Raw genomic sequence first — 17,857 nt, 5'->3', positions numbered from 1 at the left:
TTCTTTCAATTTTGGAGATCCTCCCGATCCATCCAAATCTGGGTCGCGGATAACATTAAAGTCACCACCTATTATTATTTTGCAATCAGTGTCAATTTCCAATTTGTCGAATTCGTTCTGTATTTCGTCGTAAAAGATGCATTGTTCGTTGGTCTTATTTGGCGCATAGATATTCAAAAATAAAAAAGATTGACCTTGAACAAGACCTTTTAGAATGATATACCGACCTAGATTATCTTGTTTACATACCTCAAATTTACAGTCAAGCCCTTCTTTGACTAGTGTTAAGACACCTCTGCTGTGTTCAGAACCATGACAAAAAAACAAGTCTCCTCTCCACTGGGATTTCCAGGTGTTTTCCACCTCGGATGTGCTGTAGGTCTCTTGTAGAAAAATTATATCAGCTTTATCCTTCATACACCAATGAAAAAGTGCTTTTCGTTTATCAAAAGATCTTATCCCCCGAACATTTAAGGATAGGATACCAAAATTTAAATTAAGTTTTGTAACTTTTTAAGGACATATTTAAGTGAAAAGGCGAGCAGTTGCAGAGAATGAGATAGTAATCTTTAGTAGATGAGCTAATGAAAAAATTTGCATGTCTCTTGAACAAAAAAAAGGTAAAACTAATTAATATTGAAAAGGAAAAAGAAACAAAAGAAAAACATTTATAACACCTACAACTACAATTGAACATGTATGTAAAACAGTAGCCAGCGATAAAAGCTGTTAATTGCGCTACTAATGGAATAGGTCTTGCACGCATTGCGCTAACTAGATGACACGCATGCAGCTCCATTTTTAAGAACAAGTGTGAATGAGGCTTACATGTTATGAATACCTAGATAGAGAGTTTATGTTCCAAAGAAATTAGAAGATTCGTATACCCTCAATAAAAAGTTTGTCCGGCTCTGATCTTTTGAAGAACGCCGATTTTCCGTCTTCTTTTGCTTTTTTGAACTTAGGCATTAATTCCTTTCTGCGGTCCACAATTTCTTTCGGAAGGTCTGGCGATATTCCGAAACCAGTTCCTTTCAGCTTTCTTGCACTTGACATGACTCGCTCTCTGTCGGAGTATCGCAAAAAACGTGCGATTATTGGTCTTGGTTTTTCTTGCGATGGGTCGCGCTTGCCAATGCGGTGCACTCGTTGATACTCAAAAGAATCCGCCTCGCTGATGTTAAGTTCCTTCTGTATAAAGCCAATTAACACCTCTTTGACATTTTCTTCTGAGAGGTGGAAAGATTCAGCAATGCCGTAGAAGCGAAGGTTTTCCCGTCTTTGATACACCTCCATATACAACTTCTCGTTTCTTAAGGCCTCGATCTTTCCCTTGAATTTGTTTTCGGTGTTTACTGTATTTTCTTGGATAGTTTGTTCCAGAAGCTTTACTTTCTTCTTTAAATTTTCTATCTCTGTATTTGCGAACGACATTCCTTCATCTAACACCTTCAGTTTTGTTGTGGCGTCCCTGCTGAAGCTTTCAAACTGCTCAGCTTTATCCTGTAACTTGTTAACCTTTCCATCGACCACTTTCACAAAACCCTCAAGGATGTCCAATTTCTTTTCCATGTTGTCTAACTTCTGCAGAACAAGGTCTAGCTTCGGCATTACAGAATTAGCCAACTCCACGGCAGCGGCAGTTTCGTCTTCTTCGCTCGATTGCACCGTGTCAGACATGTGCAACTTGACTTTGGCTTTCTTCTCCAACGGTGAAAGGGATTCTTCTTCCGACGAGTTGGATACACTTCTCCAAGTTGGCCCAGTTCTCTCTACATGAGTTTTTCGTCTGAACTTTTCTCCTTTTTCTGCCATGTAGAGGCCTCCATATACGAATTTTGAGCGGAGCTAGCAAAAACACGTCTATACTCTACCCATGCTCGGCCCAATCCCCCAGTACCGATCTAGATGCTAATTTGCATATCCGCGAAGGCATAGAGTTAAAATGGCACGGGGTCGGGGGAAGAACAGTACTGAAGACCGTCCAATTTGATCTTTCTGTGGGTGAATCGTTCAAGCCCAACATAGTTATATTACAGCTAGGCACTAACGACTTAAGCCATCTTTCCCCAGTGAACGATGGCTCAGCAATTGAAGACCTTACCCAGTCCCTCAGTGCCTCGCTAAACATGAAATGTGTCTGTGTCTGTCAAACTATTTATCGAATGGGAGCTCCTACGTTCCACAAGAACGTGATCCTCTTAAATTGGTATTTAAAAGTAGTGCTAGAGCCGTCCCTTATGCAATTTTCTGGAGCCATAAAGGGTTCTGGAGGGCAAAAACTAATTTTATGGCCCACGACAGGGTACATTTAAATGGTCTTGGTCAGCACAAGCTCTATCGTAGTTTTAGGGGGGCGGTTCTATATTGCCTAAAATCGCTATAGCCACAAATCGGCATATGTAACAAATTTGAAACATCCTCTTATTTATCTATACTGCCCGCCTTGCCCAGCCATTTTGTGATTTTCATTTAATTGTCTTAAGATTTGCCAGTTCCCTTTATGTTTTAAGCCAAGCCGACTTGTCAGTTGATATTTGTTTTCACAGCCCCTGTTTGTTCACCGTTGGGTTTTACTCCCACGAGCAATGACTGTGCTTATTCGTTTCATTGGAACCATGGTTCGCACATCCAACATGCATTTATGGCTTTGACGATGATTTATTTTCTGCTTACCCCTGCCATATGAGTGTACAATCTTTAGAATGCCTCTTTACGAGTGGTCCAATGCACTCGGCACTGGCAGTAATGCATTGTTTTGGGAACTTGGCCTCTGTTATCTTTTTAATCCGGTTACGTATCATTGCTTATGAACCAAAGAACCTGTGGAACTGCCCACCTCAACTACGACCAAAAAATTCAGGATGGAATTTTATCTTGTCATTTTGAGTCGTATTCCTTCTTATCAATTTTGTCTCGAAATCGCATTGCATTCCATTGTATTTAATTACCTGATATTATCTATTATTGATAATTCATGCCTCCTCAACTGTGACCAAACAATTTAGGATGGAATTTTATCGTGTCACTTTGAGTCACATTTCTTATCAATTTTGTTTCGAAATTACATTGCATTCCATCATATTTGATTACCTAATTTTATCTATTATCGATAAGTCATGCCTCCTAGAAAGTGTGCAGGACAGCCATCAAGGATAGGCCACCAAACACGTTCTAAGTGAGTGCGAACATCAGAGCTGACAGCAGCAGACCCACCTGTATCTCAACCAGCTATTACCAATCCCAGTTTGGTCTCCTTGGACGTAAGCGTTCTCTCCGCAACCATATCAACAGCCATCTCAGAAGCGGTGAAAACAGCCTTGTCTAAGGACCATCTAACTGAGATCATGAGACAAAACACCGTTGAAGACGGTACGTCGATTGAAGCCACATTAGCAGGGCAGTCTCAAGCTGACCTTTCATCAGATAGCGTGACCACAGTTGTGAGCAACCATGTCAGTAACCTCACTGGTGCAGGTACAAGAGAGGATTCTTTGCTTTTGGGTCCCGACAATGTTCAACCTAAACAAATTTTTATCAGCATCTCTGCAAATCTTAGTTCCCGGGTGGGTTCGAAAATTAAAGCTAAAATCTGGGCTAACAAATATGTAGAATTTGGGGCCTTATTAGCATCCACCCCTCAAATCGATAAGTATGCGTTATCTATGACACCCTCCACTGGGTCATCAAAGCAACCGCGGCTGACTCTTGAGTCGTATCACACGCCTAAGAGGGTGTCCAACATACAACAGAGGATTTCAGCATTTAGCATTTGTGACCGTGAATGGGAAAACGTACGGATCAATATCAGCAGCTGGGCAAAGTCCCTTACGTAAAAAACTTATTTAAATTACTTAAAAGTCCCCTATGTAACTACAACAATTTAAACTGTTACAATTACTGTCAGGACCCCCTATACAGTTCTGTTGTCCTAAAAGTTCCAACTTCCCTAATAATTCTTAAAATTTTTCAAGATTCTTAAATGTCTTAGAGGTTCGAACTTTAAGAGTCCTTAAAGTTCGAATTTTAACAGTCCTTAAAGTTCGAACTTTTAGAGTCCTTAAATTTCGAACTTTAAGAGTCCTAAAAGTTCAAATTTTTAGAGTCCTAAAAGTTCAAACTTTAACAGTCCTTAAAGTTCGAACTTTAACAGTCCTTAAAGTTCGAACTTTTAGAGTCCTTAAAGTTCGAACTTTAAGAGTGCTAAAAGTTCGAACTTTAAGAGGCCTTAAAGTTCGAACTTTAACAGTCCTAAAAGTTCGAACTTTAAGAGGCCTTCAAGTTCGAACTTTAACAGTCCTAAAAGTTTGAACTTTTAGAGTCCTTAAAGTTCGAACTTTAAGAGTGCTAAAAGTTCGAACTTTTAGAGGCCTTAAAGTTCGAACTTTAACAGTCCTAAAAGTTCGAACTTTAACAGTCCTAAAAGTTCGAACTTTTAGAGGCCTTAAATTTCGAACTTTAAGAGTCCTTTAATTTCGAACTTTAAGAGTAATAAAAGTTCACAGTTTAAGAGGACTAAAAGGACTAAACTTGTTCTATATCAGCACCGCTAGGACTCTTTAAAGTTGTGGAAGGCATCCGGCATAGCAACTAAAAATGGCTCTTAAAGATCTGATTCAGGCAAGTGTTCTGAAGTCAATCGGTGTAGTTGAATATCTGACTCAGTTAAATCTGACTGGCGGGTTCAATCACAAACGTATGCTTCCTTTCTCCCTCACCTCCCCCCGGCACCACCTGTCCTCGCCCGAAATAAAAAATTGACTTCTAATAGTGGGTCATTTTGTAATTCAGGCACTCCGTTTGTGTTAAACTAAGTCAATATGGTGGTGTATCAGCAAAGCGTGTAACAGGAGGTGAAACTGTTTATTTAACTCAGCAATAAACAACATATATATCAATGATTACAAGTTTATTCTTTCGCCGATTTACACAGCAATGATTCGATGTTTTTGAAATACAGATGCAATGATTGCAATGGCCAACCTGTTAAACTATCAACTTCATACAACTTTAAAAGTTTCTTAATGCAATACTTGTAACAAAACTAAATAGACTGTCTTAAACTCCTACATGGATTCGCATTTTGGTAAAAATATTGACCCATTAATCATCTACATATCATTGATAACTAAGGTAACTAAGGTAATTGTGTAGTAATAAAGTAATTTCAAAAAGGTCAAAAAGATTCTTTTCATTCAGTGGTGAATGCAAAAAGTTCTATTTTTTTTATTTTTATTTGTTCATTTATTTAATATTTAACCAGCATTTTCTCACTGATTTATCAATGATACAGCTAAGTTATATCCTGAATGTAACCTGAAAATAAAATCAAAGAAGAATGTATTTACTTTTAATTTTCAGTGATGATAAAGCCCAGTTAAGAGTACCATTAAGTATCAGAAAGTGAAGAAACTCAGGACTCGAGAAAAACCTTTTTTTCCAGTTTGCCATTCTGACAAGCAGCACTCAAATTTTGCTTGCCCTGGGCAAGTCTTAGTTTCCTTTTTTTTAAAATTAGATTGCAGATTACTTGCCTAGGTCCTTGGCAATTGGGCAAGTTAGAAATTTAAGTTACTTTTCTTGCCTCTGTTATGGACGAATGAACGATGGTGCCCCCTGCATCGATTTAAGGTGATTAGGTTCATCTATTTTTTAACTGTGAAGGGAAGGGGAAAGTGGGTAGATGATGATGTAAACAATCATAAAATTATTTTAGCCCAAACAATGAAAAACGTATTGGATTCGAAACAACTTCCTTACTGTTCCACTATCATCGGCCACAGAACTCTCTTCCCGGGGGCGTTTCGAAGTGCCAACCTAAAACAAACAAATAAAATGTCTTACATCCTTGAGTGTCTTTACCTTTACCATGATGTATTTTGAAACTTCAGTAAGAATCCTTTGAAGTTGATAACAAATCTTAGTGTTTCACCGATTACTTTAGCTTAACTGTTCAGGTGTTAGAAATACAATTGAAATTCAAATCAAAGGTCTCTTTGAGGCTACGACTATTTTGCATGATGAAATACATGCATCAGTTTTTGGCTTTGTCGCCAAAATAGATTTCTTTCTTCTGTCCCTTGTTTAAACCTCTTAAAATCACGCTTTAATCACTGCGTATTTTGTACTGACTGGTCGTAACTGATATTACTTTAACCCATACATGTTCACATGCTTAGTGACCAATTTATTTGTTTCCGCCCCTGCTGGAAGGAGCCCAATGTCATGTCATCTAGCAGCTCATGCACAAAACGCTGTTAGAACAGGGAAGTTTTGCTTTACCTTCCCACGCTCGAACAGAGTCTCTTTAATCTATGATAATTACTAGAGTATAATTTGTACCTGGGCATCTAAAGCTAACAACCTTTTGCGTCGAACCTGGAAGGAGTTAAAACAAATAATTTCATGAGTTTTTAGCTACAATAATAATCAACAGGTTAACTTTTTACCTAACTTGCTTACCTGTGGTTAGTGCCTGTGGATTATGCAAATGGTAGGAAATGTGGCTCGAAATACGTTCTGCATTGGTATGATTAAATTAAATATTGCAGTACAAGCAATTGAGGCATACCCCTCAATATTACATTTTATTTAATGAATCGATTATTCAAATTTTGAATGCACTAGACGTTTCGAGAATGCAATGATGAATTGATTACTGTCAGTGCTACTTTACCCGAATATACATGTACATATAATGGGTTTTATAATTAACTAAAAAAATGAATTTGATATCATTGAATCTTGAAATGACTATAGCGAGTGCAATAGTGAAAAAATTACAAGATTGCAGTCTTGAAAAGGCTAGTGGGTTCAATATTCAAGTAATGAATTCATTTATGTATTCTTGAGGGGTACACTTTAACTGTAAGGAATAACACTTACCTCATCATCATCAGCAACTGTTTCATTTTGACTTTCTTGGGTTTCTTCTGCATGTTTTCTTTGGTCTTCCTGCTCCTGAAAATGTTCGGGAGAACTTTCAAACCTGTTTCATCCCTTTTCGATGTCAATTTCCCTCAAATTTCTACCCATGTCTGTACCACTGAATATTTTCAAATTTGGTTAAAAATTGAGCACGATCAGCGTTTTCAATTGAAACTTACCGATAGTAATAATTCCGCCTCTTGTCGCCTCCGTATTACTCTGTTTTGCTGTAAAAGTTCCCTGTAATAATTTACCAGTTTGTATTAATATTGATTACAATTAAAATGTTGTAATAACAGAAATTGTGACAGTTCTTGCATTTGGCAGATTAGATTGGAAAAGTGTCATCTAGAACAAATTTCTTTCAAAAGACTCTCATGCACTATGTAATCATGAATGATTACTGTTTAATACACCAATGACACTAATGTTCCACAAGCAATAAGTCATACTTTTGACTTTTGCTGTTTAAGATTCATTTTGCATGATTAAAATGCATGTAAGAATACATCACAAAAAGAATAAATCATGTTCCCTACTCGCTTAACAATTACTACTGGAGAGAATGGAGAATATTTTATTATAGTGGAGGAGATACAGTGTAGAAGCAGAAAACTTAACAGGCGTTCCTCAATTCATTTATAATAACAGTACTTAACTCTACCTTCCTTCTAATAAAAAGTGACAAAAGTATTACTTCTACATTCATTAAGCCAAAATAGCATTCAATACAGGAAACCTAACTAATAATACTAGTCTTACCTGTTTGCTTTGATAGCCTCGGCAGCTTCCTGAGCATCCTGGATTGAATTGCTCAATTGAACAAGGAAGTTGTCTTCCTCTCCTTCAATGGGAATTTTAAATATAACACTTCCATTAGCATGTCTAAGCATGTGATTACTTCCCATTCACAACCTACATGTACATATCATTTCTTCTCAAACCTCAGGAACCACTGCATAATGTTTTTACTAAGGGGGTTCTTTTCATCTCTTCTGCTTTGGTAGTTTCTTTCTCAAGAAATTTACAATTTGCACTTTTTAAACAAGGCTAAAAGAGGGCCACTCGTGACATAACCTCTTATCTCAAATTAACATTTGACACACACACACATACACAAGCAAGGTAGTATTGCATTATGATCACCTGTCAAAATGTTTCCTACAACCATCCTAGCTGCCGATGCTGTTGGATGCATTATGTGCACCTGGATGTCACTTCCACTGTTGAAGATTCCCTGCTTTCCACATGCTACAATATAGCAATCAAAGGACACATCACCTTTTTGCAAGTGTTGTAAGGTAGTATCAAATAATACAAAGAATTAGTTTAAAGCAACATCAGCCTTGCTCATAACAGCCAGTCAATGGACAGTGTCTGGCCAAAATGAATATTTGTCCAGACAAAATTTTGGTATGGCAGTCATTTTGACTGGTCAGGTACCTCACTTTCAAATTATAATTAACACCACTGGCCACCATTCAAAAATTATTTTGAGCCCTGTAACATATGTAATTGTAGCATACCACAAATTAGTTACCTTCCTCGTCAAACTGGCTCCCTTTCAAAGCTACATGTACATAGCAATTGGCCAGCTGTGGCAAAAGATCTATTGTCGTCATTAATGATCTGAACCAAAAAGGTAAAAAAAGTAATAGTTAATGAGGCTCCTATACGGTATTGTTCACAACAAAAGGAAAATGGTTAAATACTACAGTGTAAAACATGCATGACCATGTGAACAAGAAGATACGACAAGCTGTCATAATGAAAACACAGTGTCTTTTATCAAGAAAATGAAGAAAATGGCTGCATTAGTTGTACTACATGTTGTATTCCTAAAAAAAATCTTTAATACCCACCTAATAATGCTAATGGCCTTTGTACTTGGGATATATCGAAGAAGCACTAGTGGAGTGCAATCTTCATGGCTCTGCCTCCTCATCTGAGAAATTATAAGAAACTCTGCTGTTAAATTATTATATCCCGCATATACCTCTACGTGTTTTGGGGATTTGTACTCTTATACATGTATTTTTTAAATCCGGGATTTTTACTTTATAACACTAATTAAGCTTAATAACATCATAACACAACTTTTTGACAGATATTTAGTTTACACTCCCTCGCTTGGGCCTACTTTGCATAAAATATGTACACACTTAAAGCAATCTGCCCTGCTGCAAATACTTCTAAATAATCATAATCAAACAGTCATCACAACTTAATGGAATAAAATAAGATAGTTCTTTTTTTGAGTACCACTCAGGCCCAAGCAAACTTCACATGCTTATTCTTCCAAGGCAGATTTAGAGGGAGATGCAGGGGGTGCAGCCCCGTCCGAGATGAAACCCTCTAGATCTTCATATTCACTTTCAAAATTTGTGTACTAACGCACTTATGTGCTATTAGCAAAAAAGTTTGGTGTGTCATGAACATGCATTCACAGTCGATACCTCAGGTTCTTGTTCGACAAATCTATAATTATCATAACGTGAATTTGCTATCACTTACTTCCTGAGCATTAAGGCAGAGAAACTGGAGCCTTTGTGGTACTTTATACGCTTCCATCAACTTTGTCAAGAGCTGCACATCATATGCAGGTCCTGCTGATTCATCTGAGGAAATGTATGTATAGTTGTAATAATGAGACAAATATGCACTGAGTGCAAAACCACAGTTTAGTACTAGGACTCTCATTGTTGTTAGAGTGCAGAAGAATTGTTAGGCCAGTTTTCTATTTAATAGATGTTTGTGTAGTGCAGTGCCAGCAAAGGGGTTAGGATGCAATACCATGATTCACCTGAGCCATCACCTGGGTTCACTGCAAAAATTTAAAACCTAACTTAAAGTGACTTGTAAATTGATGATAAAAATTGCACTTATCAACTCACTTGCTTCAGCACCTATCAGATGATTGCACTCCTCTTCTACAGTTCCAACTAAAAATGGAAATCAATGTGATTATTTAAATCAGTACTTTGTATTGTAATTGGATTGTCATTTAAAGTGCATTAATCTTTGAACATAAATTTTCACATTGTGTAACTGTAACCACAGACAGGTTTAAAAATGTTAAGACTGTACTTTGCTGTAATTCTGCTGAGTTCCTTGGTCTATCTGCATTTTTTAAAAAAAAGCTTTTTCATTGATGAGCGTATTGATGATGGGCACTTGATCGTGATTTAATCAATATTACGTAACTTTGGGCTCCTCAAAATTTTTCCCAGACCGAAGCCTTGATGATAAATATGGGTTATTGACCAACAGGAGGTTGAGATAGATGACTGGATATTGACCAAGTTCTTTTTTTTTTTGCGTGTTTATGACCGTGACAAAGCTAATCACAGTATGATATTCGGTTCATCTTGCCCGCTTACAGAGGTGGTCATATAATAATTTTCTTTATTGCCTGATCGTGAGATATTTTTTAGGAATGACGGCTTAATTACTTATTTATACTAGTGACCAGAGTAATTATACATGTTGTCTCTTGACACTTGTAATTATGTGTGATTGTGGCACAATATTGATATCATCACAGTCTTTAATGAAACATCAATTAACTTAAGTTATATTTTTCTTAACAGTACTGATCAGGATCATCAACATTTACCTTCTGTTGCCTGATCAGCACTCTGATTAACATCCTTCGTCACTGCACCACTGATAGTGATTGAATCTACAAATCAAACCCCAAAATATGAAAGGTGCTGATTTATTTCTTTTTACTCTAACATAGGAATTATTTTGTGACCAACACTATACAATTGAGTACCCATTTAATTTTTTCTCAAATCTATCTTTCAAATGCTGATGCCAGAATAATAAATTATTATTAAGTCAAGAATATCAAGAACATTAATACATTCAGCTGTCATAGTGCTTGTTTACTATATCTTGACTTACTATAAAATGTCTCCACAATCTTTTCCACCTTCCTTTGTACAGAATCTTTGAAAAGAAAGTTGAAAAAAATCATTGCCCATAACTGAATAACTTGCAACTACAGCTGTAATCAATACTCTCTCCCTAACTTATCCTCTCTGTCCTGGCATGAGGCTTCCGAAATGAAGCACTTCTCATTATCACAAATGGTAACGCTTAAGATCTGAAGTCTTAATATATTAAATGCCTATACATCAGACATACCTTTTCCAAATATTACAACTTGAGCTTATAAGTAGACATGTTATCACGATAGAAGATTTACCTGTACATTTGGGCACTAGGGTGGGAGTGGACGAGAAGACTGGCGTCCCTAAATCATCGTCACTGTCATCATCTGAAGAGTGAGGTAAATATATAATTAAAAACCTTATCTCGTAATTGCAACACAACTATCAATTAAGATACACACAAGTACAATGTAACAGTTGACTTGTATGGAAGTTTTAAGACTTGTTATTTGCCTGTAATAAATTGCTCCAATTCTTTCGAATTTGGATACAGCATCTGATTGGGTTCTGTCATGAAACGATGTTTTTGTTCCGGAAGGCAGTCGTAGCACACACAACCTTTTTGTATGGGTGAAAGCTGTCTGGGTTCTAGATGCAATGCTTCATGATTATCACTAAAAAACCATCAACATGACTTCTCACGTACTGAATGCTATTTGTCTGTCACACAACAAAGAAACGCAATGCACTGACCATCACTCAAACAACCACATCAATATGACTAGTATGACCAACAGGACAAATAAAAGCACCATACCGAATTGTGGAGCTAGGGCAGTACTGGAATCATCATCCTCAATCTCAATTTGTTGAGTTGCTGCATTTCCTCCTGTGCATCAAGAATTTAAAAACTATGTAAGTATATATGTATATCACTTAAAATTGGTCAGCAAATACTTCATAGACAACTGTTTAAGTTGATGCTCAAATTAGTGTTTAGAAATAGAATAAACAACTCCAACGAACCTTCAGCTTGACTTTGGCCAGCTTCTTGATTACTTGGCCCTGCACCATCTCCACTTTCTGTGAAAGAAATGAAATCCAATTGCTTTACATGCATAAGATCAAATGGTCACACAGATCACGCGTAACTCGATGTATAACTCATGAATCGATGCGTCACGCGTGGGTTTTCTTGCGCGCCGTACCACTTAAGGTGGCTCCATAGGGTAATCATTTATGGCGTTGCGCATGCAAGCGTTATGTTTTGAATGCTGTTTTTGCATTTGTGTTTTTCACCCAGTCCTCTCAAACTTGCCAAATGTAATAAGCAATGATTAAATAGTGTTTTAGTACCATCTATGTTAAAATTTTGGGTTTAAGTCTTAAAATTATAAATGCCCAAATCAATGTGTTTTTTGCCGTTTTTAAGGCTTTATTTGCGATTTTCTTAAATTTCCTTCGGTGAAATCTTCCAAAATTTTCACAGCACATCGCACCCAGCAGGACACAAATTTTAAACACGAAAAAAGTAGGGTTTGTAAAGGCAGTTTTTTAGATTTTTTCAGATTTACGTCTTTTACCGCTGCTAAAAAAATGGACTAATAGATTTCCCTGGAAAACGAGTTCCAACTAAAGTAACATATTTATTAACAGTCTGCCAAATTTTACGGAATTTCACCGAAGGAACCTCGAGAAATTTCACTGTCAGTTTTGCTTTTTGTGCTCATGTTGCATAATAAAATATAGAAAAACACTGACGTTTCCCTTCGAGCGCGCGCAGATTGCTTGAACTTTCGTCCCCAGCGCGCGTGCGATCATAAAACTATAGGGAGCCACCTTAACATATATATTCCAGTTACATATTTCAGAAGCGCTTTAAAGAATAAAGGCCATTTATTTCCATTTCATTGAATCACAAAGATACACCAATTATCTTATCGATGGCTCGTTCGTCAAAGCGTTTAGCTGCATTCAAATATGATCACCAATAATGCTACCTTGTAAAATAAAAGTGTGATTTGACAGCTACATTAACAGCCGAACAGGATACCGAGTTCTTATGCTCAATGTTACGTCGCTTATGATTTAGATGTTCTTACCATCCTCTAAGCGAAGGAACACCTTTGCGCGAGATTTATAAATACACTTGAGGGTGTCTCCGCAGATGTTTCCAGCTCTACCAGCCCGGCTTAAAATGGATGTGTTTCCAACAGTCTTATACAAGACAAGCCTAAAAAAGAAGATATTGATAACAATACAACACAAATCTCAGGATTAAGTCTTTGTTGTAAAGACCAAAAGTGATATTTATGTTATAGCTTCAGTTCTAGTACCTGGAAATGTTTGATTGGTTAAGTTGACCAAAGGCATTCATGACCAACTCAGTGATGTGCTGCGATGTCGCATTATTGCTAAATTCAATCTCCTTTATTCGTCCACTTGCCTCGAGTGTCTTAAGCGTTGCTGATATAGGAACGCGACTATTCGAATCATCTGATCTCAGAAGTATAAAAGTTCTGGAGAGATTCCTGGCTCTTGGTTTTCGACCACCTTTGTCCGACATTCTTATGGAATTTCTGCGTACACCACACTAAACGATTCGAAGGAAGACAATACGACGTGCCGCGTGGTCCACGGTACTCATGTTTCAGTGCAGAGTTGTTTGGAATCATTACCATATTTGGAGATTTTACAGGAAGTACCGTGTTAGAGACCATTCGTCGAGACTGTCAATATCGCAGCACTGGGCAAACAATGAACCTCATTGATATTACGACCCTTTCAAACGGTCCTATTTTAGAGTTGATTCGATGGTTGCAGGGTCACAATTTGCTGGCCAATCCACTAAGATGCAGGCCATGCAATCGAGCAATGGGGTTGACTGAGAGGAATGAAGATCACGTGGATGGGTATCTATGGTTAGTATTCTATTTAAAAAATTGCAGTACTAAAGCCCCGGGGGGGGGGGGGGCTACTTCCTTACATGGGCTATATAGGTATGTGCGGCCCCAAAGGGTACGGTTTTTCAGCCGTTTTGGTCATAAATTGGGTATCGATTTTAGCCATTTTGCCGCCATTTTGCTAATAAGTAGGGTATCGATTTTTGCACTCTAGTTTTCAATTCGGTTTTTTTTAGAAGAAGCTACTTCATCACGCCCTTCTTCTCCCATCTGCGCTTTGCCCTCTACCCCGTTTAACGCCTGCTACGCATGATAGATAAAGCCATTTCCCTAATTACGTAAGAGTCAGATCATAAATAGGGTATCAAATTTTTGGTCAGGTCAAAAATAAATAAGGTATGGAAAATCGCAGATTTTGGTCATAAATGGGTAAGGGTTTTCGGAAGTGGGCCGCACACGTACCTTCGGGGGAGGAGCGCGGGCTCCTTTCCCGAACAGCGGCTGTTAATCGAGCTTATAACAGGGAGTCTCCTCCTCGCTTTGTGAATTCGGGTGAGACTTTTTGATGATACATCAATCCCCGATTCGTGATTATTTTTGAGGGTGTCATAGAGTAAACTAGTAATCGAGATGGGAGTCCCACTCTGATTGTAACGCTCTTCTGGAAATAAAAGTTAAATTATTACTCGAAAGTAACGCCATCATCAATGACCACCTCCTGACCACTTGCATGCTACAGCATTAAAACTCAAAGAGCTCTGAATTACTTCAAAGATGTCACGATGCCAAAACAATTAATTTTCCTTAGTTTGGCATAAATTTGACTGAAAACTATCAACAATTCTCCAATGCGACAGTGACGATCGACAAACTTTACGAAGAAAATTTTGACAATGTTCTATCCAAAGCCAAACTGAAATAATCTTGAATTGCGAATTGTCACCTTGCTTTTTATGGCACAAAATAATGTTGTGCGTTTTTTGAAAACGTCTGCTACGCAGGCTACCTGGTGCGCAGCTAAGGTTACCCTAGCTACCCTCCCCCAAAGGAGAAAAATAAAGGCGGGAGTCCTAAGGTACCCTAGCACCATGGTTGTAATCAGGGCCTGAAAGAACAGACATTTATTTTTAAAATGCATGTGTTGCTTCTTTTTCACATAGGAGGTGCTCTACCTGCTGACGTAAGAAATCTCTCCGAACTGGAAGTTTCTTTGGAGAGCTGTCAAGAGTCCCGTTGGGAAAAATTCTCTTGTGTATGTATTTCTGGAGCGTTCGTGAGCTACGTACGACTGTTGCAAATATGCTCACTCTGTCGAAGAATACTGTCGGGAACATCTACGCATTACTTCGGCATTATTGTGGAAGAGATCTACAAGATAGACCCGTTATTCCATTCGGGGGTAGAGTGTACGTTGTAAAATGCGACGAAAGCCAGTTTAAACATAAATCCAAGGTAAGTCAGGGTCTTGTACATGCTACATATGTAACCTTAACACAACTGAAACCAGTATTTCCAGTTAAACCTTTGATCATTTAATAAATAATTTTAAGCATTACAGTAATGCCCAGTGAAGTTGACAAAAGAAGTGCTACTTCCCACATATAATCTTGAGTATTAATTGTTTCCTTGTAGTATCAACGAGGGCGAAGACCAAGGGACGACGTATGGGTTTTTGGAGTTATCTCAACAGAGTATAACCCATGCCGCGGTTATTTCCAGGTGGTTCCACGGCGAGATAGAGCGACATTAACTCAAATATTGCAAAGGGTTCTTCTTCCGAGGTCAGAGGTTCACTCAGATGACTGGGCTGCCTATAGGAACTTGCCGCTTCACGTACCTAACGTTTCTTTGCATAGGGTTGTTGTTCACCAAAATCATTTTGTGGATCCTCTCACAGGCATTCACACGCAAGAGGTGGAATCGGCATGGAGTCGACTGAAGTACCACATTAAACGGGAGAGGGGCATCCGTCAGTTGGACCTTCAAGATTTTCTGAATGAAGAAATGTGGAGGCAATGGAGGGGACTAAATTCTGTGTTCACTAATTTGATTCTAATCATTCCACGATATTATCAACTTTAGACTGCTGATCCAAAAACACCAAATGTGTAAATGCTGAGGATTAATAACACCCTGAGGAAGGAACATTTTTTAATGAGATAAGATTGTGTTAGAGCGTACCCGGCTCACTGTATGTTTGGTAAATGTGTGCTCAACGATATTTGCTCATTTGGCTGTCAGTCTCGTTTCAACTTGAATTGCTTGAATTCACCAGTTTTTTTCGCTTTATCGGTGGCCCATGCCATAATTTAATTGATCGAGCAAGTGGTGCGGTTGCGCGTGGTCTTGAAGTTCTGGCTCGCTTCCATGCCCTTTTGAGAGGAACTTTAATCAAGAATGATTAGCCGTTTTTAGTGGGTAGGAAATGAAAGTCAATCATAGAAACGGATAGTGTTGAGGAAGAAGGAAGAGGGGTGGGGGCTAAAAGTAATATAAGTGACTACTGTAAAATGGTTAAAGAAGGAAATTTGTATAATCGTTGGAAGTTGTCTTTCAGTAGCATTTCAAAGGAAAGTGGCAAAAGTTCAATTGTGGCCTTACACTACTGTATAATGATATAAAATCGTTAAAAAAATCCATGAGAATATTAATAAGGTACAAATATGAATTAAAATGGATGATATGATCTAATGAGCGAGTGTCATCTGGTACGATGGTCTTGATTTCGATGTCTTTGTGAACTTTGTTTTGGCACTTTGAAATGTGTTTCTTCACGGAGGATTTGTCATTGTTCAGATGTTACACGTGATTTTTAAACAGCGTTGTGCAATAGTCATAATTTGGTGCTAGAGATAGGGCGTCCTCCATCTTAACGGGTATCCTGAAAGCACTGTACACAAAACTAAGCACTCCCAGGGCCGTGAGAAAGACCCTCGACCTCTTAACACAGAATGGGCGTACCTGAACATCCCATATATCTGCGAACGCCAAAGAATACATCGAATAATATTTTATACTATTTTTTTTTGAAACAGTCAATATGACCACTTGTAGATGTCTTTTTCTGAGCAAGAAATGCCTAACTTAGCTTATTTATTTCGTCTTGCCAGTCCTACACCCTCTCTAACTGAGGGCGCAATGTTGTAGATAGGCTATGAATTACCAAAGTAAAGGGCAGCCATGTTTTGTCTTTGCGTTTATCCTATATTATTATTCAAAAAAATGGAAAACTGTCCAAATATGGTCATGATTCTCTCAATATCTGTCATCCGTAGATAACAGATATCCTGCGATATACGTAATTCTGTACGCCGCAACAAGAAAAAAAACTGTAAATAAAAGAGTTTTTTTCCTGCCCGGATAAAATTGCTACGGCCTCGTCGGCTAAGTATCAGGCGATATTCCGCGCGATTTCGCAGGATAATTGTTAATTAGTGGCTTTCAAACTGTAAAAATAGCCCAGAGACTACTCGTATAGGTATGTGTGGTTTCATCCATTAACGTTTTGGTCATTTAGTCTCAAATAGCATTCGTTTTAGCATTTTAGTCTAAACTGGGTATTTTTCTTTTCTTCCAGTGGAAGCTAATTTTTCATCATTGTGGATAGGACCATCCTCAAAAGCTCTTCATAAATCATGTTTAAGCGAGTGCGCGAGCCGCTCATAAATAAGGCATTGAATTAACGGTCAGGTCGTAAATAGGGTAAGGGTTTTCGGAAGCGATGCAAATCGCGTAAAGCAATTTAGCTGATGAACTTGTGTGTTATCAATTTCAACAATCTAAATCACGCATAATCTCCGTTAAATATATAATACTTGAAACCCGTTGTATTTACATGAAAAGTTGCCATCTTTACAAAGGTGTCTATAGTGGCACTTGCAACTGCAACTGAGCAAACAAACTGATTAAAAATCAAGTTTCCTTGGAATTGTGGAGCCAGACACCATTACATCTAAATGCAACAAGAAAAACAGTTTCTGCGCTTGGTCAACATGACCACACACTTGTGATGACCAAATTGAAGCTCTGGTCTTTCCGTACATAGCAAAACTTCAAGTTATGAGAGAGGATGACTCTTACAGTCATCATTCACTGCAATTTACATACTACTGATTTACAATATAATTG

The 17,857-nt window shown here is 37.9% G+C and overlaps 3 protein-coding genes across 3 annotated transcripts; 1 reads left to right on the top strand and 2 right to left on the bottom strand.

The window, feature by feature from the left end:
- On the bottom strand, positions 1–1,893 carry LOC149099087 (uncharacterized). Its single transcript, XM_089277451.1, has one exon. The coding sequence runs from the start codon at positions 1,813–1,815 to the stop codon at positions 871–873; it is 945 nt and encodes a 314-aa protein (XP_089133577.1). The 5' UTR covers positions 1,816–1,893; the 3' UTR covers positions 1–870.
- Positions 1,894–5,215: 3,322 nt separating this feature from the next.
- Positions 5,216–11,946, bottom strand: LOC149099086 (uncharacterized). Its single transcript, XM_089277453.1, has 15 exons — positions 11,853–11,946; positions 11,644–11,715; positions 11,141–11,212; positions 10,837–10,881; positions 10,544–10,609; positions 9,822–9,869; positions 9,442–9,545; positions 8,790–8,872; positions 8,468–8,556; positions 8,074–8,178; positions 7,690–7,771; positions 7,107–7,167; positions 6,886–6,960; positions 6,343–6,378; positions 5,216–5,817 (listed from the first exon to the last, which is right to left on the bottom strand). Exons 1-15 carry the CDS (start codon positions 11,944–11,946, stop codon positions 5,713–5,715), a joined length of 1,137 nt encoding a protein of 378 aa, XP_089133579.1. The 3' UTR covers positions 5,216–5,712.
- A 2,964-nt stretch (positions 11,947–14,910) lies between these two features.
- Positions 14,911–15,811, top strand: LOC149099085 (uncharacterized). The gene is made up of 2 exons (XM_089277452.1): positions 14,911–15,181; positions 15,362–15,811. The coding sequence occupies exons 1-2, from the start codon at positions 14,984–14,986 to the stop codon at positions 15,809–15,811; spliced, it is 648 nt and encodes a 215-aa protein (XP_089133578.1). The 5' UTR covers positions 14,911–14,983.
- Positions 15,812–17,857: the final 2,046 nt, after the last annotated feature.

This window comes from Orbicella faveolata, unplaced genomic scaffold (assembly GCF_042242905.1).
Source record: "Orbicella faveolata isolate gen_17 unplaced genomic scaffold, um_ofav_v1 contig_46, whole genome shotgun sequence".
NCBI classification, from domain to species: Eukaryota; Metazoa; Cnidaria; class Anthozoa; order Scleractinia; family Merulinidae; genus Orbicella; species Orbicella faveolata.
This window is presented reverse-complemented; position numbering and strand designations above follow the sequence as displayed.